This window comes from Plectropomus leopardus, chromosome 8 (assembly GCF_008729295.1).
Source record: "Plectropomus leopardus isolate mb chromosome 8, YSFRI_Pleo_2.0, whole genome shotgun sequence".
NCBI classification, from domain to species: Eukaryota; Metazoa; Chordata; class Actinopteri; order Perciformes; family Serranidae; genus Plectropomus; species Plectropomus leopardus.
Genome location: NC_056470.1, coordinates 28,416,538 through 28,438,105, shown reverse-complemented (window position 1 = coordinate 28,438,105; position 21,568 = coordinate 28,416,538). Strand labels below are relative to the sequence as shown.

General features: G+C 38.5%; 2 protein-coding genes across 2 annotated transcripts; both read left to right on the top strand.

Moving 5' to 3' along the window:
• The first annotated feature begins 4,530 nt into the window (after positions 1-4,530).
• LOC121947065 (zinc finger protein 117-like) lies at positions 4,531-9,969 on the top strand. The gene is made up of 4 exons (XM_042491949.1): positions 4,531-4,763; positions 4,881-4,968; positions 6,517-6,661; positions 6,804-9,969. Exons 1-4 carry the CDS (start codon positions 4,568-4,570, stop codon positions 7,839-7,841), a joined length of 1,467 nt encoding a protein of 488 aa, XP_042347883.1. The 5' UTR covers positions 4,531-4,567; the 3' UTR covers positions 7,842-9,969.
• Positions 9,970-14,253: 4,284 nt separating this feature from the next.
• Positions 14,254-21,568, top strand: LOC121947330 (protein-serine O-palmitoleoyltransferase porcupine-like). Its single transcript, XM_042492331.1, has 14 exons — positions 14,254-14,389; positions 14,498-14,690; positions 14,847-14,890; positions 15,034-15,215; positions 15,330-15,460; positions 15,554-15,574; positions 17,130-17,144; positions 17,250-17,375; positions 17,468-17,568; positions 17,699-17,775; positions 17,886-17,949; positions 18,159-18,244; positions 20,594-20,704; positions 21,025-21,568. Exons 1-14 carry the CDS (start codon positions 14,254-14,256, stop codon positions 21,124-21,126), a joined length of 1,389 nt encoding a protein of 462 aa, XP_042348265.1. The 3' UTR covers positions 21,127-21,568.

Genomic DNA, 21,568 nt, shown 5'->3' with positions numbered 1-21,568 from the left:
AATTTGGGTGTTAGCTCTGTGAGACATTTCAGAAAGACTCCTACAGGCAAAATGAGTGTGGAGGATCGATCAGTGTTAAAAAGTCAAATATGCTAATATAATTTTGGACACTAACTAACAGAGTTTGTCTCAAATGGTTCTTTGTAAATGCTGTGTTATTTTACTGTTATTTTAAAATCCTAAACACCCAAGAGGAAAGTACCTGACCTCATTAAACAACAGTGACATCTGTTGGTGGAGCACTGACACAGACTCAAAGTACAAATACAGTAATATTCTATAATATTCTTATTAATCTGATTCATCTTTTTCCTCTGTGCCATAGACCTCCCCATCACAAAACAACTTAAAACACATTAGTGAGCAGTTTTGGGGATAAGTGATCTACATGTAATTAAACCAGTAGTTTGACTACATTTTGTAGTAGCTTATTTGCATTTAAACTCATATTTGCAAAGTGATTTTAAGTTACATGTCTTTTTTTTGTTTGTTTGTTTGTTTTACATTTTGTGCTGTTAACTACTGAAAAAAATGGGGCCATAAAAAGAGTGGAATTTTGTAAATTTTTATTTTACTATTTCTTCTCTGCTTTAATTTAACCCTGTTTTATCCAAATTACTCATAAGTATTTATTATACCTGTTTTCTGACAAATGTTCAGAGAAGTTGTTGCATGCTATTGTAGAAGTTACCTGGCTTACTGAGTAATCCTGCTTGGTGCAAAACCTCCACCTTCAGTTTCTGGGACTGTTTTTACAAAGACATCATTGCTTTTCCTGCCGGGATAGTGTTTGTTTTGTTTTGTCCCATTTTGTCTATATTTGCATCTCAATGTCCCTATGTATGCATTTGCATTTCAATACCCTTATTTATTTATGTATTTTTTTATTTAGTTAGTTTGTTAGTTAGTCATTTAGAAATGCCATTTGCACTAATAAAAAAGAACTACTCTTTAACTGACTCGCTTTAGTAAACCAAACTATATTTCTCCCTCGAGTAGCTTTGTTGTGGTTCAGCTTCTTCTATTGTGAAATAATGGGTAGCTTGCAAAACTATGCTTTCAAAGTAGCTTCCCCAAAACTGTCAGTGAGCCGCAGTGGGTGGCTTGTTCATTAATTACAATGATCATGATCACTGTAGTTTATTTTCAGTCAGTCACACACATACACAGTCCTGCTGTCATAAATACTCACAAGAGGGCCAAAACCACAGATGAAAAAAGTGTCTAATAAATTTTAAAAAATCAAATACACAATTGATTATCATTTAAGTAACTGTTGCTAAAAGTGCTTGGTTTTTTTTTTTAGTAAATTACTGAGCCATTTAAAATAAATAGAAATACATATTTATATAGCCTAAATATGTGGGCCATTGTACAGCTTCAAGTCATAACATACTGACAGACAGACTAATGCACTTTTGGTTTTGGGACAATACTAATAGAAATATACAATATCTTTGGCTTGATCCTTTAACTTAATTTAATCTAAGGAAGAATTAAAGTAACAATCTTACTTGTGTATGATTTTTAAAATCGTGTATTTTTGGAAATGCCATGCAAAAAATAAAAAATAAAATATTTTTAAAAATTGGGAGAACAACAGCAGATGGTGGAAACTGAAGAGCTGAGATGCTATAATATAACCTTTTCCAGTCACCATAGACCTTCCTCACAGCAGACATTTGAACTCGTCACAGCGGTAAAAGCACAGGCGTTACTAATAACATTAATGATGGCTCTGTTCTATCACAGGATCCCTGTAAGCGGCATTAATTTTATTATTTACAGTTTTACGCTCTCACTGCTGTGACAAATCAAATTTCTTCCGTGCAAAATTGCTCATGCATTGAATGGTAAAGCCTACCTTGTATCAATCAATGTCACACAAAGCATGAGAATGGGAACAGGGCTGTAGAAATGGACAGAGCAGCACTTAATAAGATTGACAAAATCCTGAGCAGTGGGGAATGAGGAAGGAATCACATCTGCTATTAAAGATCAGTTCATATTGATAAGAGATTATATCAGTGGGATTTTTTTCACCATGCCTGAGACATTTTCAGATTACGTAAATGATAAATATGCATGGAAATAAACTGGTAATACTACTAATCCCATTGTTACAAACTGATATATGTGGGTATACTTACTTACTTACTACAAGCATTATAACAGTAAATTATTTTTAATTTTTAATTTTTTTTGGGGAGGGGGTGGGGGGGTTACCATTACCATGAACAGCCATTTCAACCATCTGGTAGAGGCTTTTCTTTAAAAAAAACTATGGGGTCTGTACAAAAAATAAACATTCATTTTTGTATTATAGCCCTAAAGACTTAAAAAATTAAAAGAAAAACAAATAACATTGCTTTTTTTTCTGGGTGTGGACTTTAAAAGGTAAATTTTTCATTCTCAATTAATTCTCAGTCAGCTTCTGTTTGTCGCTCCATAAATTTAAATGGTGCGTTACACTGAAATTTTACCAAGATTGCATCATTATTTTATGATTAGAGCTTCATTAGTTGTCACTGCATTACTGTGATCCTCCGTCCTGAGTAATTGTTAGATTTTTGCTAATTAATTTCTGGTTATTGTTATAATGGAAGGGTAATGCCAGTATTAGAAAGTCAATGTGTACCAGCAATTACCAAGAAGGGGACATTCATGATTTGGTGGAAAAAGGTTTTATTTTAAATTGTAACCGTGTTTTAAACTGCATTAAACTCAAGGGCAATTTGATTTTTGATTTGTTTTTGAGTGACAACTGGAATTAAGCTGCTGAATATGAAGATAGAACAATAAGAGATTCCTGCAGAGATGAAGCAGCAGTCAAGGCATAATGGGCTGCACAAATACACTCGAGACAGCAGAGGAATTATTAACATTTCAAGGTATTACAAGCTGGAACAGACAACAGTGCACCTCACACAGTCTGAGCCTCTGTCCTAATTACCGTCACCTCTGTGTGATTTGTTAATGGTCACAAAACCGGGGCATTGCAGCTTTGGGAGTATTAGAGAAGCATTACAGGTGTGGCTCTGCAGAAAAAAACCTTTTAATGTTGAAATGCTTCATGGTTTAAAGTGCCCCCGAGACTTTATTTGTGAAGATACATGAGGTTCGCTGATTATTAGAAATTATGTCGGTAAAAACCTTTGCTGAAAAGACCAAGGACACTCCACTTCTTCTTGAAACACAAATTAATACGGTACTAATTTTATAACACACACTTCAAGACACTACTTTTCCATTTTAACTGGAAATATTGTTTTTAACTACTTCTGAGAGAATGAAATTTACAGTTGTAAGTACAACGTGCGCTCTGAAGTCCTTCAAAGCAGTTTTAGTCTACAAATTGTCACACAAAAGTGTGCTTATTTGTTTGATTTTGTCAGTATTTCCCTGCATCAAACATAAAATCCATATCAGTGAGGCATAAGATAATGTGTATGGGTAATGCAATAACCAATTAAAACTGCCAGTCTTTTAATACTGAGCCATAGATGTTTATAAGACATTTGCAAAGATAGATAGATAGATAGATAGATAGATAGATAGATAGATAGATAGATAGATAGATAGATGGCAGATTTTGATCAATAACCCAAATATAATCAACAAATAAATGTTATAGGTTAAAATAAGCTACCCAGCAGTAGCTATATAAGGTCATTCAAGTTAGACTATCTCAACCTTTACCAGCTGTAACATTAAAGTGAACACATTAGTGCATCAAAATAAATAAATAAATAAATAATTCAGTGCTACAATAGTTCATTTCATTTCAGTTCAGTTCAGTTCAGTTCAGAGCTTTTACTGTCTCTTAAGGGGAAAATTTTATCTGCAGCTGGTGGAACAAAACAATTTAAAAATACAATAAACAGACACATAGGACATCAACGCAGCACACAAGCAAACTTGATTAGTAAAAGTTAAAGTAAAAGAATTAATGAAGGTAATCTAAAAGCGTCAATAAAAGGAGTGAGCTTGGTCAACCATTTAAAAAAAGCAATTAAAATATAGAAATGTCAATAAAAGGAGTGATCACAGTTATTTCCAATCATTAAAATATATGATACAGACATTATTCTGAAACGGGCAATTCTGAATAATGACTAATTTCGCTTTAGGTACTTAAAGTGTATTTTGATGGTAGCGGGACTGCATTTGAACATTTACTAAAGTAAAATATGAACCCATGTCTTTGTATTTGGGTGTTTTTCCAGCAGGGGTCCTCAGTGCACCGCGTGGCTGTGGTCACTACTAAAAGAGACACAGAGGCACAACAAAACTCTCTTCTACACTCTTATTTCGCTTAAATGAATAACCAAGAATCCTCCAAGGCCTATATTTTTACCTAAAACGTGAATTACGAAAGATCCACTGTCATAAATAGTCGTTTATAGCTGTTATTCAGCGTTAGAAATAAACCCTCCTGTAATCTGAAACCACTGTATTCATGAGGGTGCGCGCGCGTCTTGGCAACGGAAGTTGACCATAGTTGCTGCAGATAACTTCCTCAACCGAAAGCTAAACAACCGAAGACAAACAGTTTTGAGGCAACATTATGGCGTGTTGCGTGTCTGGCTGTAAAAATCGGTATTCTTCTTCTAGTAAGCTGAAATTTTTCAGAGTACCGTCCGGATCTCGACCGTTTCAGGCCAACCGGAGACGTTTGTGGCTTCAGGCGATCCAGAAAGTGAACGGCAGCACCGAGGAGCTCAGCAGAAACGCCCGCATTTGTGGCGCTCATTTCAAGTCGAGTAAGGAAACCATGCTTTCAGTGTACTACATGCTTTAACAGCGTATTATTTGGTGGGAGATAAAGTGTAGCGAGCTCTAAAGTTGTCTAAAAGTCGCGTTTTTTGTGTGTTTTGTAGGGGAAGCGTCCATGGACCACGACAGTCCGGATTTTGTGCCTTCTGTGTTTACATACGCTGAACAGACCCACAAGAGAAAAGTGAAATGGTAAGACCTATGTGTTAATTTCGTTTGGTATGTAGTATTTGCAAGGACACATTGTGAGGAGTTGTTTTGTGTCACTTTAGTTTGTTTGCTGTTTCGTAGTATTTCAAACAAACTGGAGTAACGTGCTACTGTGCTAACGTTAGCTAATAACAAAACATTTACTCGGGTACTGTACTTAATCGTAGTTTTTTAGGTACTTGAGTATTTCTGTGATTTCTTTATTCTTCTGTTCCACTGTAATCCCTAGGTAAACCTTGATTTTTTTTTACTTCACTACACTTATTTACTTACTAAATAGCTTGGCAGTCTGACTTATATCATAAGACGTAAACAACAAATAAAACTAAAACTGTTTTATGGAAAGAGATAACACTTTATTGATTTCTTGGTGAAATTCACAAGTTACTCAGCAGTAGATGTTGTTAAAAATAGCCCTACCTTTACCAGCTGCAACATTAAATTGGTGTGGACATGAATGCATCAGTAATTAGTTCTTATACATTTGCTATTTAAAGTATATTTTAATGTTTATACTCACATACTACTGCAAAGGCAAGGCAGCTTTACTTGTATGGCACATTTTATACATAAGGGCAATTCAAAGTGTTTTACAGAACAATAAAATATGAAAACACGGATACAGATTTGCAAAAAAAGAGTATAAAGATAATATATAAAAAGCAAAATGAATTACTAATTTATTTAAAAACAGTTAAGAGCAAAGACTTGAATACATGAGGAGTATTTCTACACTGTGGTACTGCCATATTAGCTTAAGTAAAAGACCAGAGTACTTCTACTACTGCAAAACAACAACAGCAAAGCTTTACATGAAGCTATCACACACACACGTAATTGCATGTTAAAAAGTCCTCGTTCATGTGTTAGCTAAGTCTAACTGTTTTTTGTTAGGGAGGTCATTTGACCTTAAGAGACATAATGCAGGTTTTTTTTTTAATCTAAAATTAAAACAATAAGTTCATAAACTGATGAGTAGACTGACAGACATTAACCATTCTGATCATCAGTTTTCAGTTATTTTTGAGTAAGAAGAAGTAAGATTTTTTTCTTATTTATAATTATAAAATGAATACTTTTGCATATTTTGAACTGTAAGTGCGGCAAATCAAGCGTTTTTTTAAATGGTACTGTAGGCAATATTTCACAACAGGTCAAGAAAAAAAGGTCGATCAATTGATTTTGAGTAGTTGTAGCCCAATTCTCATGGTATTTGATGTCTTGCACAGTCCTGGAAATAACATGACATGATTTGAGGTTTTTGTTCATATCAAACAAGTCATCACTGCATATGACATTACATTTGTGCCACTGTAAACGACTGGTCAATAAACTCAGCTGTTTATCGATAATCATGCAGGGCAGTAACTAAGTGCTTCAACTTTTTGTTGCATTGAGTCTTGTTTCTCTCATCGCAAGCTGCCGATGTTCACCATCTTTATTGCATTTTTAAAAAAGCAAAGTTTTCCTATTCTAACTTGACAAGTATATAGATTTCACAATTATTTTTTTCCCCAACTGTTTTCAAAGGTTTTTTGGTCGTAGAAAAAGGCGACGTCGCACAGCCAAAACAGACGGAACAGGAGAACAAACGGCTCCATCCCGCTGTGATTCTCCCGTGGAGCTCCAGTCCTCTGCTTTGACGGAGGACATACTGACACCATCAACTCCATCGGTGCCTAAGGCAGCAGCCATTATTTGTTATTCTTTATTTATTTAATGCTTTTAGAAATTAAGTATTTAATTTTGTGTTGTTATTATGTATGGATGGCATTAATGTTAATTGACGGGGGTCTCCTGTGTGTTTTGTTTTTTAGAATGGAGAAACATTGACCAAAAAGGCTGTGACTGAAAGTGAAACCACACCGATCAAAACCCGAACAACACCATCATTTGAAGCACCAGCAGGCTTCCCAGTGTTAGACAAAGGGAGTCCCATTGTGCTCCTAAAACATGTCTATGCACCAGCAGGTGGGTATCAGTGTGATCAGTGCAATCAGAAATTCACCAATGCATCACAGCTTATAAAACACAAACATCTGCACGAAGAAGAAAGCGTCCTTATGTGTGAAATGTGTGGAAAGATTTTCACAAGTCAGGCAGATTTCACTGAGCACCGGTGTGTCCAGGAGCCGTCCTTTCCGTGCAACATTTGCGATCGATCTTTCGCTTCAAGCCATAACCTAAAGCGCCATAAACTGCAGCATGTCAAAGATGGCAGGAAGTGCCGTCAGTGTGGTGTACTGTTCTGTCGACGGCATAAACACATTTTGTATGTGCCGCGGACTGAGTCTGTACCCGACTATGAAGAGGTCACCAACATGACTGAGCCTCAGAACTTAGACAGCGATTTGACGCCAGAAAACCATCTGCCGGAGAAGCCGGAGCCGAGCCAGACTGCTGACCTTGATGACAATGCTCAGAGCACCATGACTGTTTCGCCTGTCCCCCAAAACTATAAGGCGCCGTCTCCAGCCTCACACACAGAAATCCTTCCACCAGTGTTTTTAATACCTCCCTCTCTGTCAAGTGTACCTCCGCCGGTCCCCAGGATCCCACAGCAGCCGGACACCTCTCCTCATTATGACTATCCTGTGGCCTCCATTCAGCCCCTCCCCCAAGATATACAACTCCCACCCTCACTGAAGATGTTTTCACCACAGTACCTCACCTCAGCGTTACTTCAGGTTCAAAGAAATTATGAATATATTTTAAGCAAACCGGGAGTTGTCAAGAATAAGAAGAATATTGTGAAAGTGGAACATTGCGAGCTGCCCGTGATTTCTCCAGCTGAGCAAAGCATTGAGCACGTCAAAAAGGAAAGGACTGCTTATGATCTGGAGATTGTGCTTTGATTGAAACAGTGAAGGGGAATATATCACCCTTAAAACCAAACAGTGACTATGTTCACATGCACAATAATGGTCCACTATTATCTCAAATTTAAAACGGTCATGTGAACAGTGTATTCCATATGGATATTTCAAAATATGCCTTTTATGGAATGGAGCAAATTCAGATGAGGCCTTGGGATATGCTGGTATTATTTGGGTTTTAAAAGCATTATTTGGACATGTGTTTGGAGCATCCAGGAGCTTCTTAATTGGGGCTTTTACAGCAACTTGCAAAACAAAGCCTCTTGCCTGTTTACGGTCAGTGATGTGCATTGTCATGAATGCGTTGTACACAAACCAATAGTTTGCAAGGCTGTGTAGAAGAGATGCATTCCCAAAAGCAAAGTCCAAATTTCAGTTTGGAAGGAGAAACACACCTACTTTTAAACATTATGAAAGACTTGGCTATTAACAGGTTTTTCAGTATATGGAGGCTGAAAGAGAGGCTGTGTTCACACGGTCAAACAAGTCTGCCAACGAAAATGAAAAAATTCTGTCTTGATGCAAAAAAAAAACAAAATGCCACAAGCAGCTCCAGCCGTTCCACTATTACATATTTTAACGTGATAAACGTGCACAGCTGCGTGAAATGGGAGTGTTAGTGGAATACTCATTTCCATTGGCCACTTAAACAGCTCGACTGGAATATTGTCCTTTTCAGAATAAGAGCAAAAATATGAATATTTTGTGCATGTAAATGTAGGCCGTGAACGAGTCCTGTAATTTGTTTCACGACAATCCAACCTCAGCTGTCAAACTGCCGTCAGTCGTAATGTTTGACATTTCACGACCACTAATACAAAGAGTTGTATCATAAAAGCTAAAAGTTCATTCTGTCAAAACACGAGTGTGTTCAGTAGACACTACAGCTAAAAGCTCATTTGGGCTCATTCTGTTGCCAGTAAACCACATGTATGCTCTCCGTATGGCATAAAGTGGTCACATTTTGGGTTCCTTTGATTATACATACACTGTGAATGTGTTGCTGCTCACTTGGGTTCGGCCCAATCTGATTCAGCACACACATATATATATATATATATATATATATATTTTGGAATGTCTGACCTCACAAAGCTGCTGTTTTTATATTGAAGAGTTCTGTATTTTGGATACAGTTCCTTCTTAATCCCTGATGAGGTGAAATTAATTTTTTCCACTGTTGTTTGGTAAATAACACTGTTCGATAAGTTCGCAGAGTCTGTTACTGACCTGGATTTTTAAACTGTGCACCAGGTGGCATCTGGACTGCAGGCTATGTTCTGTATTTAGCCGTTTGTGGGTAAATAACCAGTTAAGTCTGTGAGCAAATGCACATCATGAGTATCATTATCTTTATTAGATTTGTCAGTAAATTCAGTTTTCTTATCTACCTCAGCGACCAGGATCCACAGACAGTTTGTTGCTTTATAAGTAAAGAAATATATTTGCACAGAACAAACATTTTTCCCCATGCATCTTCAAATAAACTATAGCGATGCCAGTATTTGTGGTACAAAAGTACTGCATTTTTGAGATGCATTGTGTAGACTGAAATCTGGAAGTGGCAGAAAGCAGGGTGGCGTATTCAAAGAGGGAACTACCTTTCAGAGACTTGTTTTTCCTGTAAGAACAAGCACCGAACCTGTTAAACTGAAAGTGAGAGACACTATTTCCCCGCCTGCTGCAGGGCTGCTGTTCTGTAGCTCACACTGACTCCCGAGACTCTGTTAAGGGAGACAAGTTAAACGTATTGCATCATTTTCACATTACTTTGGATGCAAAACACTGAAGCTACAGGTTTTAAAATAGTTTTTATATCAGCTTGCTGGTTATCTTGTTTTTGTGCGTTTTTCTTTTATCTTTTTTTCCTTTGCCTTGTGCACTGTTGTAGCATTTCAACCAGTAACATTAAAACTCAATTAAAACCAATCATAATTCCAAATTATAAGTACTGTTGTATAGATGTAACATCTACAAAAAAATAACAAATCCACATTGTGTCCATATCAGTCTGATTCTTACTCAGACACACAACTGGAAGAAATAAACTGTACGATGTGTCTAACCTAAAAGATCTGTACATAACTATATCTGCATAAATAAAGTGACCGTACTATATTTGCTGGACTTCTTTTTTACCTGAGGAATTTGCAGAGGTGATTCTGTGGCCAGAAGTCTGCTCAGATTTATCCTGATGGTGGCACTAGAGAGATTGTTAAATTGACCCAAAACTGTCTGCCTGCTTGTCTCGGACCGACCTCTTTATCAGGATGTCATATTGCATTAGAACGGCTGGCTTGTTCTGTGAGCTGCGATACAATCCCATTGCCGAAAAAAGCCCTCAGTACAATAACAATAAGGTGCCTTCACGCCTTCATTCGTTGAGCCTCTTTGTCACTGTATCCGTTTGTAGGTCCTGAAGGGCTCTCAAACTGCTACTATTGCAGCATGGTTTTGGTTTAGAAGTAACAAAATGAGGCTGAAGCTCAATTTTACAACAGCCCATTTACAGTAAAATCAATCTGTCTTGTAAAATGTTTGTTTGCAGAGGTCATATTGGTTATTGTGGATTGAATAAGCTTTTTAATGGTTAACAAAGGTTGGTGCAATAAGCTAAGGCTTCAGTCTACACCTTTTCGTTCCACATAAACCTGCTTTGGTTTGACACTGCTTCGAAAGTAATCACTTATTATTGTTAGTTATTTTTTTCTTTTTTCTTATGTGTATTTGACTTTGAAAAAAAAATGTCTAAATTCTTGATAGCCTTTATGACAACATGTTGGTTGCCAGGTTGTGATACATTTCTCTGGCAGGTGTTTTTACCTTTTCAGCATCTGGGACGAAATAATTTATCTATATTTACAACAGCAGACTTGATGGTTTGTTGCAAAAAAACAAAAACAAACAAAACCTTAACGCAATTTTTAAGGTGCAGAATTGGTGGCTTATTAGACACTAGCCCAGGGCCAGAAACCTGTGGAGACACATGTGGCTCTTTAGCCCCCTCCCAGTGGCTCCCTGTGGCTTTGACAAAAAAATTAAAGAAAAATTAATCACGTCATCATTGTCGTAGGCCTAAAGCAAACCTCACATGCTCTAGTAAAAAAAAAAAAAAAAAAGTTTTAACATTTTGTCAGCTAAAATTGCATCTTATGTTTATGGCCTGGTGCCTTTTCCTCAATTTGGCTGTACCTCAGTAATGGTGGCAAATCTTGATTCTCTCTTGCAAGGCTTACTATAGTTTCCAAATCCAATAAAGGAAAAGTCTCATAGGAAAATAGAGAATTTAATCGTGCATGGACAGATTTGTTTGTTTTTACTGCCAACGCTGCAAAGTTAAAGTACCAAAAAAATCATAAATTGCCTCCTGCAGAATAGCCACCTTGTGGTTAAACATATTAATGAATGATCTTAACTAATACCGAAGGTCTAATTTAGACTTAATAGGATGTATAACCTTCATTATAAGGTTCAAATATGATTTGTGGCTCCAGAATTTCTTTCTTTTTTCCCATAAAGTTGCTGACCCCTGCTGTAGCCCTTCACAAACATGTGTAACTGCAGCCCTGATGGCTTATAAAATAGTGGAGAACTCATCACCATTTATCAGCGACCTGAACATTTCTTACTGCAGAATTGATAAATAATTAAAAAGCAAAATCCATTAACATCCATTAACGAGGAAAAGAAACAACAGCTAAAGGGATTTTTCACAACCTGGCAACTCAAATTTTCCTGATTAATGGATTAATTATTACTCATCTATTTAGTATTATGCACTTTATTCTTGGTTTAATTTTTGATTTGTGAAGTAACATGTTTTCATTGTCAGTTTAAAGACATTATTTAGCCTTCTTAAAACTTAAAAAGCCCTTTGAAAGGATAACTTATTGCTCCCATTGCAAGCTCACTAAATACAAATCTTCAAGCTAAATACATTTTCATGCAGTCACATTGTTAGGAAACAATTTGCCTTTGTGGTTGTTTTTTCTGCAGCATTATGAGGACATATTTGTTAATTTTCGGTATTTATCGAAACACAAATCTGTTTCTGCTCTGAAGTATCTGTCTGAAGAATGTTCCCCCAAAAAAGTAGGTTGACTTTATTAGTCATACCCACAGTTCATCCCTCCAAAACCTCTTGTACCACATCTCAGAGCCAGATGCGAGCTCCCTGTCTCCCGTCTGAGTCCATCTGCACGCTGTACACATCCCATTGGCCAGAAGGCACCGGTAATGGTGGGCGATGACTCTGATTGGTCGCCTCTGCTGTCACTCAAGGCTCAAGACAGCAGTGATTGGCTGACGTGCCCGGACCTACGCAGCCGATTGGTGGATGCGTCTCCGCCTGGCTGCCTAGATGACAGCCGAGTGGTGCTGATGCTGTGACAATGGGAGTCATCCAGATAAGCATCATCTGGACCGAGTGTGCTTAAAACACAGCGGCAACGCACACGCGTAACTCAGTGCAAAGGGACGGGAAAGCAGCTGGGTAGAAACGCGGGGAGGAAGCTCCAGCTGCTGCTCCAAAAGGGTAAGTTTGCCCCTGCAAAACAAACTGACATGCCTGGGGCGTCCAGTTAGCTGCTCCTGACGGTGGGGGGCTGGGGAGCCGCTCTCAAGTACGTCGGTAGGAAGACTGTAAACCCCGCTGGCTAGGTGAAGCAAGGTTAGCAGTCTTTACCAGCTCACAAGATGCTTTGCTTTCTGGCAAGTCGCACAGAGCTGTGCAGTCTGTGCAGTTGATGCAGCGGTTGTAGGAATGCAGCTGTGAGTCAACTCATCCCTTTGGTCGACTGCATTGCGGAGGGAGCATGCCTTGCAGAATATGTCTCCTCTTCTTTACACTGCTCTGTAAATAAGTCTTCAATGCACAAATACAGTGTTAAATAATTTACATATCATTGTGCTGCATTGTGCATGCTGAGATTTCTCTCTCACAGCTCCAGTTTGATGCATTTCTCACGAAATTAAATGTGAATTAATATAAATTTAGATGCCAAAAAATAGCATAAAGATATGTTGAACTTTGACTTATATTGCATGGATTTGCTCAGATTTGTGTTGAGATGCTGTGCATGCTGGGATTTGAAGTTTCGGGTGGTATGTGTATGTCTGTTGACAGTGAGTTTTAGTGGGCAGTCCATGCTTGCTTGCAAGTTTGCATATGTGTGCTTAAAGGGACAATTCACTTTAAAATAAAAAATGCATATTTTCCCTCTTACCTGTGGTCATGTTTATCAATGTAGTTTTTTGGTGTGAGTTGTAACTATGTGGCACTCGGCTTGTGGTGCTAAGTGCGCCAAATTATCACATTTGAAAAAGTCAACAGCAATGTCTCTTTTCAGATACTATGACCAAGATACAATGAAGATAATCCACAGACCTGGTTGTGAGCAGTTTCATGTAGGAACTATTTTCTTTCTACTGAATTACACTTACCAACTGTGTCACTGTGTAGAAGGAATATAGTGCGTCTACTCATAGCTTAGAGGCTCATGACAGCATAAGATGTAAACATTAATGGCATCCTCAAGGGTGATATGTAACATTCACTAGCGAAGTGGTGCAAGGTGAGCTTGCAATAGTTGCATGCTTCCTTCTGCAGGGTGATTCGGTTGGTCGGATGGAGATCGGTGGCAAGAAAATAGTTCCTACATGAAAGGAGTTGTGCATCTACTGCTAGCTCACCCAGCACCACTGATCAAGCTAATATTACAGCTTGGGTTGCAGTGGTATACTGCTCTGAAGGTATACTGTGGTATGAAATTTGATGGTTATCGTACCGTGTACATTTGCTTTTCTACAAGTATGAAAAAAATAAATACCATGATACAGTGAAACTGCAATATTTTTTTGTTGTTACTGTCCAGGAAGCTTAGCTTAGTAGATACTCTTGTCTATGAGTAGATGCACTCTTCCCTCTGTGGGGTTTGTAGTTTGGTAGAAAGAAAAAAGTTCCTCCTTTAAAGTGCTGACAAGATCTATGGATTATCTTGAGTGAGTGGGTCATGATTTCTGGAAAAAAAAAGACTTAAATTTTGTTTTTCCAAATTAATTTCCAATTTATTTTTTTTGGCGCTTTGAGCACCACAGGCCGAGTGCCATCTAGTTCCATTATTTTGGCGAGAAGGCAGACATCTCTACGGCTGATATGCCCAACAACTCAAAACAAAATAGCTTAATAAATAAACAGCGCTACAGGTAAGATGTAAACTACACATTTTTGATTTTTGGGGTGAGCTGACCCTTTAAGTGCAGTACACATGCAGTGTAATGAATTACTACATTAATTCCATAGATACAATATTTACTTTATGCTGAAACTTGCAATACAGATATTTATTTGTTGCTGTCAAAATGACTTCCCTCTGCTTTTTAAAGTCTAGTGATGGGAGCGTTCAGCCGCCAGAAGTTTTTCCAGGAGCTTGCTCACGGCTGCCTGCTGCCTACAGCTCAGCAGGGCCTGGAGCAAGTATGGCAGCTGCTGGTTATCTGCCTGCTGTGTCGGCTCCTCTGGATGTTAGGTGAGAGTCCAGTTATTTTGTGCCCACTCAGTGTTATTCACCCTTCGTACAATACAGCTTGCATCATCACAATCCCCTTTACTATATCTCTTCATCTTGCTACGTCAGGCCTCCCCTCCTTCGTGAAACACCTGGGCACAGTGGCGGGAGGTTTCTACACTCTCTACCTTTTCTTTGAGCTTCACATGATCTGGGTGGTGCTTCTCAGCCTTCTCTGCTACCTCTTCCTCTTCCTGTGCCGCCACTCCACCATCAGAGGCACCTTCCTCTCCATCACTGTACTCATCTACCTGCTGCTGGGGTAAGAGAGTTCACCTCTGATGCCTGACAGCTCAGCAGCAGCGCACATCAAGCCTGTGTTTGAAGTGAACGTTTTGCAAAGTCAGTGTTGCAGTGAAGTTTAATTCGTGGCGAGAACTGCATCAAAACTGAAGCTATTCTTGTCCAATTTTATCAGAGAGCTGCACATGATGGACACCACCAACTGGCACAAGATGAGAGGTAAGCCGGGCATCTTTTCAGCAGTGTTTGACACATTTGAGAAGCAATAAATGTGTTTGTTCTGGGTTTACTTTTCTAATCACAGTGATAATGGTCTGATGTTGGAATCCAGTGATTATTTAAGAGCCGTTGCTGTCGTCTAGGTTCACAGATGGTGGTCGCCATGAAAGCCATCTCTCTGGCCTTCGACCTGGACAGAGGTGTCGTGACCAGCGTGCCCTCACCTATTGAATTCATGGGCTATATTTACTTTGTGGGCACAGTCATCTTTGGTCCCTGGATCAGCTTCAACAGCTACAAAGACGCTTTGGAGGGACGTAAGCTGGTAAGTGTGATACAGTATCTTGAAGAGGGTGGTGGGGGTGAGGATTATTTAAAAAGATTTATCCCGAGACGAGCCGTTAACTGTTCAAATCTTTGTTTTTTTTCTTCTGCTCAGAGCTTTTCGTGGCTTTTAAAAGTCTCTGTTAGCTGGGTGAAGAGCCAGGTCTGCCTTGTTATTTCCAACTGCGTTGCACCCTACCTCTTCCCTTATTTCATACCGGTCTATGGAGACAAGCTTCTACGGGGGTGAGTGGAACATAGAGATAAACAAACGAAATGCCTGTTTATTTTCTCGCTCGGATCACTCATGACTTCATTCTTTTTATGCTTTATTTACAGCAAAAAGAGGAGGAAGATCAGGTAATTAACTGTCCACCTCAGTGATTCTCATACTCAACATTAAAGGCATGCCCGCCACATGTTTTGTATGAGCCTTTTCACAGCAGACATTTTGACTTGTCGTAGTAGGAAAAGCACAGGTGAAAGTGATAACATTATCGATGGCTCAGTTCCACGAGCCCTTATAAGATCCTCCAGGGAGCCGGCATGCACAATACCAGGGCCTCCCCTAAATAAGATGCACCAATCAATTATGTTATTGAATACATCTGTGCTTCGCTTACTATGACATGACAAACAGTCTGCAGTGAAATAGGTCTTTTCTTTGAAGAAGCAGTGTGTAGGATTTAGCAGCCATTTGCACGGCAACGGTTCTTGCATGAAACATTGAACGTTTTGTTGCGGTTTGGCCTTTCATTCACGCAGCAACAACATTTCGTTAGCTTGAAAAGGCAAACTTTTGAAGTCTAATTCTAGAGTGTAATTGAAAACACAACCTCCTCTGTCGCTGTGTAACCTGAACGGTGACGTCACGGACGCACTTCAGGCAAGCATGTGGTGTTCTTCTGGGGTTTGTCATTACAAAGTTACAGTGCCAACTACTGGCCTTGGCTGAAATACTACAGCATTTTCGTTTGTTTTTTCGGATTTGTGTACGTGAGGATAGTTCTCACAATGTTATCATATGAACACAGATTTCTGTTTTAAAAGGACAGACCTTTACGTTTTTAGTGTGGCCATTCTCCTCTAAACACGGTCTTAGTCACATCTTGCAGTGAGGACTGCAGGTCGCAACCAGCTGAAATTTCTCATATTTGCCAACCATGAATTCCTGGTTAGAGTTATTTTATTCTCTACAGCGGATATGGTGAATAAAACACTGCAAAAAAATAGTTTCACGTTACAAATAAATGTTTCTGCGACACTGTTCAGCTCATCACAAACAGGCCACTAGCCCAGCACCTGCTAATGTGTGCTTACCTTTTGTCTCTGATAACCTTAGATCCAGACGTCAGGGAGTGTTTTTTACCTGGAGCTGAATTATCTGCAGAACAGTTACCTGTTAAAAATCAGTGTTTTCTCATACTGTTTGACTCGTTGCTGCTAACCACGGACGCTAATGCGAAATTGTGGCCCTGTTTAGAGCCAGTCTTTAGTTTATCCATTCTGGGCTGCTGCAGAAACTGTGTGACATGGCGAACTCTGTCGCCAATGACCCGTTCCCTATGTATATATATATATATGGCTCAGTTTAAGGTAATGAAAACGCAACAATCCTTATTTTCAGGTGATTATGCACTAAAGACACATTATTATATAATATTCCATTTCTGCCAACACTTTCCCAAAATCCTACACACTGGACCTTTAAAGCATGCTGTTTTTGTCTGTTGACCTGCACACATGTATCCACATCGTCCCCCCCCTCTGTGGAGCCACAACTTACCACAACTGTGTCACCATCTTGAAAAAGGTGGTGAGACGTAGATCATCATATAGAAAATCAATAAGCATTTCTATGGATTCATCAATAACATAAACTTCTACACTTTCTTTCGTTTCTTTTGCTTCTCAGAGGTACAACAGCAAAGTAAGTATATTAGAGTTGTGTAATGATTCAGGTATTAAGTTTGTTTTAACCTGAGACTGGAATGTAACATCTGTGTTTCTTCGTCTTTAAATGTCACTGCATTAGGTGGTTGCTGGCGTATGAGAACACAATGTCTTTCCACTTCAGCAATTATTTTGTTGGTTATTTGAGCGAGACTACGACGACTCTGGCAGGATCAGGCTTCACAGAGGAGAAAGAAAACCTCAAATGGTCAGAGTTGCATGTGCAACATCAACATAAAGTGTTTGTCTTTATCCACATTATTAAATGCCCTCGTCTTCTCTTGAACTTTTATTTTGTAGGGACTTGACTGTATCCAAGCCACTGAATATCGAGTTTCCCCGATCGATGGTGGAGGTGGTAACGTCATGGAATCTGCCCATGTCTCGCTTTCTGCACACCTGTGAGTTATAATGTTAACAGCGATTGCTTGATGGCAGCAGCTGTTTTTGAGCCGTTCGCTCTCATTATGAACGACATGCTAATGGATCATTTAAACAGACACTCTTAAGCTGATGCTCTCGTCCCCACAGATGTTTTTAAGAGTGCTCTCAAATTTGGGACGTTCTCTGCCATCATGGTGACGTATACAGCCAGCGCCCTGCTGCATGTGAGTACTGTGTGGACGTCTCACATGAGCAGTTATATACTTTACTTTATTCTGTTGTGTGTTTGTTTCAACAAGTGGATTGTTTAGATTTTAACTGTTGTGTCTGGCAGGGTCTGAGTTTTCATCTGGGTGCAGTGCTAATATCTCTCGGGTTCATCACGTACATTGAGCACGGTGAGCGTCTGCCTAATGTCGTCTCTTTTCCACATTAGAACCTTTCCATTTAAAAAAGGTGCTTAGCTCTGCAGTAATGGTTAATTGCACCCGCTATTACACACTGTTTCTGTTCACTGCAGTGCTTGTAATTTTCCTCTGATGGCTGGAAAAAGAGCTCTTCCTCTGGCTTTATTTTAATGCTTTGGGTTTTTTTTTTTGTGCTTCAGTGTTGCGGAAGAGGCTTGCAGACATTTTTAATGCCTGTATACTGTCGAGGAAATGTCAGCCAAACTGCACTCACCGGAACAAAAAGGTAATGCTCTCCTTTGTCTTTCTTTTCAGAGATGTCCTGATGTTCACAGTCATTTAAGATCAGCAGAGGGCTCTGCAGTGGGTTTTATTTAAGTAATAGTTAGACATTTACAAAAGTATTATTTTCTTTCTTGTCGAGCTTAGCTTAAAGACTGGAGGGACAGGGAAACAGCTAGAATTAGTGGTTTTATGGGGCTTATGCGGCGGTCCATTTACCTTGTGAGTCAGAGGTCATATCTGGGGATAATGTCACACCCAAGTTGACCACTTTGCAGTACAACGAGTCGGAAAACCCCATAAATAATGCTGCGTTCCATTGCAAATCAGAAGTCGAATAATTCTGAACAAAATGCATTCCAGTGAAAATAAAAATACCATTTTCTAATAAAAACGGCAGCCAGCATTGTATTTTCAAAGACTTAACTTGCTGTAAAATAGACAATATTTAAATGTTAAATTCAATTGTAAAATTTGCTCTATTGAGGGCACAGTTAAAATTAAACTTTGTGACTCTAAAGAAGAAAAAAATGGCATTCAGAATTTTACTTTCACCAACTTAACCTTCTGTGTAGAGGCAAATAATGAAATGTTATGTAAATCAAATTTGACAATTAAAATGTAATGACAAAAATGTCGTATAGAACCTCATAATTTTAAGGTGATAAAATGTCAAACTATTCTTTGAAAATAGAAAAATAAAACAGCTCTAAATGTATCTACGGATATACTCACATTGTTTTTAAAGTTTTTCATTCATTTGTTAAATGTTTATTATTTACTTTTTTAAATTTCTGTTTATTTATAGTATATAGTAGTTTTATTCTGTTTTTATTTTTAATACAAATAGAAATCTCTAGTCCAGCCACAGGCCTTTGGTGCTTTGGACATGTTTTGTGCACATCTTGGTTTTCTTCCAACTATTTTATCTGTGCAAATGGCCATTGCACTGCAATTGTTGGCACTTCCTTTCAGAGCAGGAGGTGCTCAAAGGGGGACTACCTAGTAGATCCTCTGGCCTAGTTAGCATTCAGAAAAGATGTGTTCTCTATTTTTACTCTGCATATATTTAAAATATGAACCCCTTATATTTTTTTCCCTTTGATTTAGCCTGTAATAAGAATAATGACAAAATTCATCAGCAGATAAAGCGACTATCATATTAAAAAAAAGTAAGAGTCTAATCATGAAAAAGATACATGTATTACTAAAGTTGTGTGTACTTGAGGTTTTAATGCCAAAATGAAAAAACAACTGCGGCAGTTAAAATACAGCAGCCCCCATGGTCTTTCATGCGCTGTCAGTTGATATATTTTGGGAATTTACTGGCATAATGCCCAGCAAAAATCCCTTATGTTATATTGGTTACACACATCAAGAGCAGCGGGGAGGGGGAATAATGATTTATGCCAAGGAAAAAGCAGCCTGCATGGACTGCAGTACAGTGCTGATGATTGCAATGATATTTTAAAGTCTCTGAAACTGTGGTTTTAAATCATAACTTAAATAACTTAAAATTATAACTTAAATCATCAGCAAGAATCAAAGTTAACATTTGGTAGAAGAAGTTATTGCTTTTAAGAGTTTGACAGTGCAACACTAATTTAGCAGGCTAATCTGCTTCATCAAGACTGAAGAATGAGGAAATAGGTTTTCCAAAATATTTTACAGTGAAAGTATAATAATAATAATAACAAATAACAAACAAAAAAAAAGAATACAGTGTGTGCGACCCTCTTTTTCTAATCATATTCTTTTTCATTTATTTATTTATTAATTTTTTTGGTGATACTACAGCCCTGATGGCTTTTGCCTTTTTAATTTATCTTACACCAATGGAAGGCGGTAGTTATACTATATATATTTGACTTATATTTGACTTTATTTATATAGCAACTTTAAAAACAGAGTTTACAGTGCTTTAACAAACAAGGCACAGCAGAAGCAAGACAGGTTTCTTGCGGAGGCAATACAACTATAAGAGCCAAACAATGATGCTGAACTGAGGCCAGAAAACATTTAAGGGGGAATTAAACAAGAGGTCTGAGGTAAAAACATATTAGAGGGAAGATAGATGATAACGAGAAGTAGCGAGAGAAACAATTAAAAAACAAAAATGACATTAACATACCAGTAAGAGTAAATACAGTTCAAAGAATATAAGCAGTAAACACGGAAAAAATAGTACTAATAAAAGAATTTAACATGATCAAGACAATAAAAGAATAAACTAAAAGACATTTTAAAATAGATGACATCACATAAAAGCAAGTCTATAAAAACGGATATGAATAAAAGTGTCTGAATTATCAATGTCAGCTTTTTACATGATGGCTCGTCTCTGTCTCTGCAGGAGATTTGGGTGTATTTGATCAACATAGCATTCAGCGCATTGGCATTACTCCACCTGACGTACCTGGGCTCTGTGTTCAACTCCAGCGTGGACTACATGGAGGATGATGAGGTGAGGTCACAGATGTTAAGATCATGCAACTATATTTACACACCCTGTTCTCATAAAATGTACAGTACGCTATGTGACTTGTGAACATGTTATTTAGGAATGCGACCATAGCCACAGTATTTATAGTTCAAAGGAGACAAGTGTGCTGCCGTTAAAATTACCTCTGTGCAGGAAGGGTTTTAGATTTTGAAAGTAAGAAGGAATTGATGATTCATTTTTTTATTTTCCCCTTTTTTTAAAAAATGATTTATGATAGGTATGAATAAGCAAAGGTTTGTCAGTGTGCATTGAGCTCACGTAGTATGTGCTGCCCCCTGCAGGACGATATTACCCATCATACCATTCAGAAGTGGTCAGAGCTGAGCTGGACGAGCCACTGGGTCACATTTGGATGCTGGATTTTGTACCGTCTCATTCTCTAATGACAAGAAAAGCAGAGAAAGTGAAGCAATAACAAGAGATGTAAGGTCGGTTCTCCACTTCTGCACTGTGACTTTATTCAGACCGAAGAGATCCGAATCAACCTGTATACAACAATAAACCAACGCGCAGTGTTCAGGTTGCGCCGCATGTTGGCTGGGTAATCTATTAGTCTAACCTGCTGGGGACTTAGTTTTGATATCCATAAAATGATAACCCGCTCGCCCCCCCCCCTTTTTCCCCCCGTCTCTCATTCCTTTTTATCGGAGCCGCAGTGGTCGAGCCCTCATGTTGTGACAGCAGTTACCGATGTCTCACTGTGAGTCGCAATCAATACCTATCAGCATGGTGCAGATCGGCTGCTCCTTTCTGTGGACACATGATAGAGCCCATTATCTAGGTTTCAGCGTCGACTGCGGCAGATGTCCTCCAGATGTGCCGCGC

Bases quoted from the DNA above. Each gene is read 5' to 3' on its own strand.
- LOC121947065 (XM_042491949.1), top strand. From the start codon at position 4,568: ATGGCGTGTTGCGTGTCTGGCTGTAAAAATCGGTATTCTTCTTCTAGT. The intron at 4,969-6,516 runs GTAAGACCTATG...CTGTTTTCAAAG, and splicing joins CACAAGAGAAAAGTGAAATG to GTTTTTTGGTCGTAGAAAAA. The intron at 6,662-6,803 runs GTGCCTAAGGCA...TTTGTTTTTTAG, and splicing joins TGACACCATCAACTCCATCG to AATGGAGAAACATTGACCAA.
- LOC121947330 (XM_042492331.1), top strand. From the start codon at position 14,254: ATGGGAGCGTTCAGCCGCCAGAAGTTTTTCCAGGAGCTTGCTCACGGC. The intron at 14,691-14,846 runs GTAAGAGAGTTC...CAATTTTATCAG, and splicing joins CTCATCTACCTGCTGCTGGG to AGAGCTGCACATGATGGACA. The intron at 15,461-15,553 runs GTGAGTGGAACA...CTTTATTTACAG, and splicing joins GGAGACAAGCTTCTACGGGG to CAAAAAGAGGAGGAAGATCA.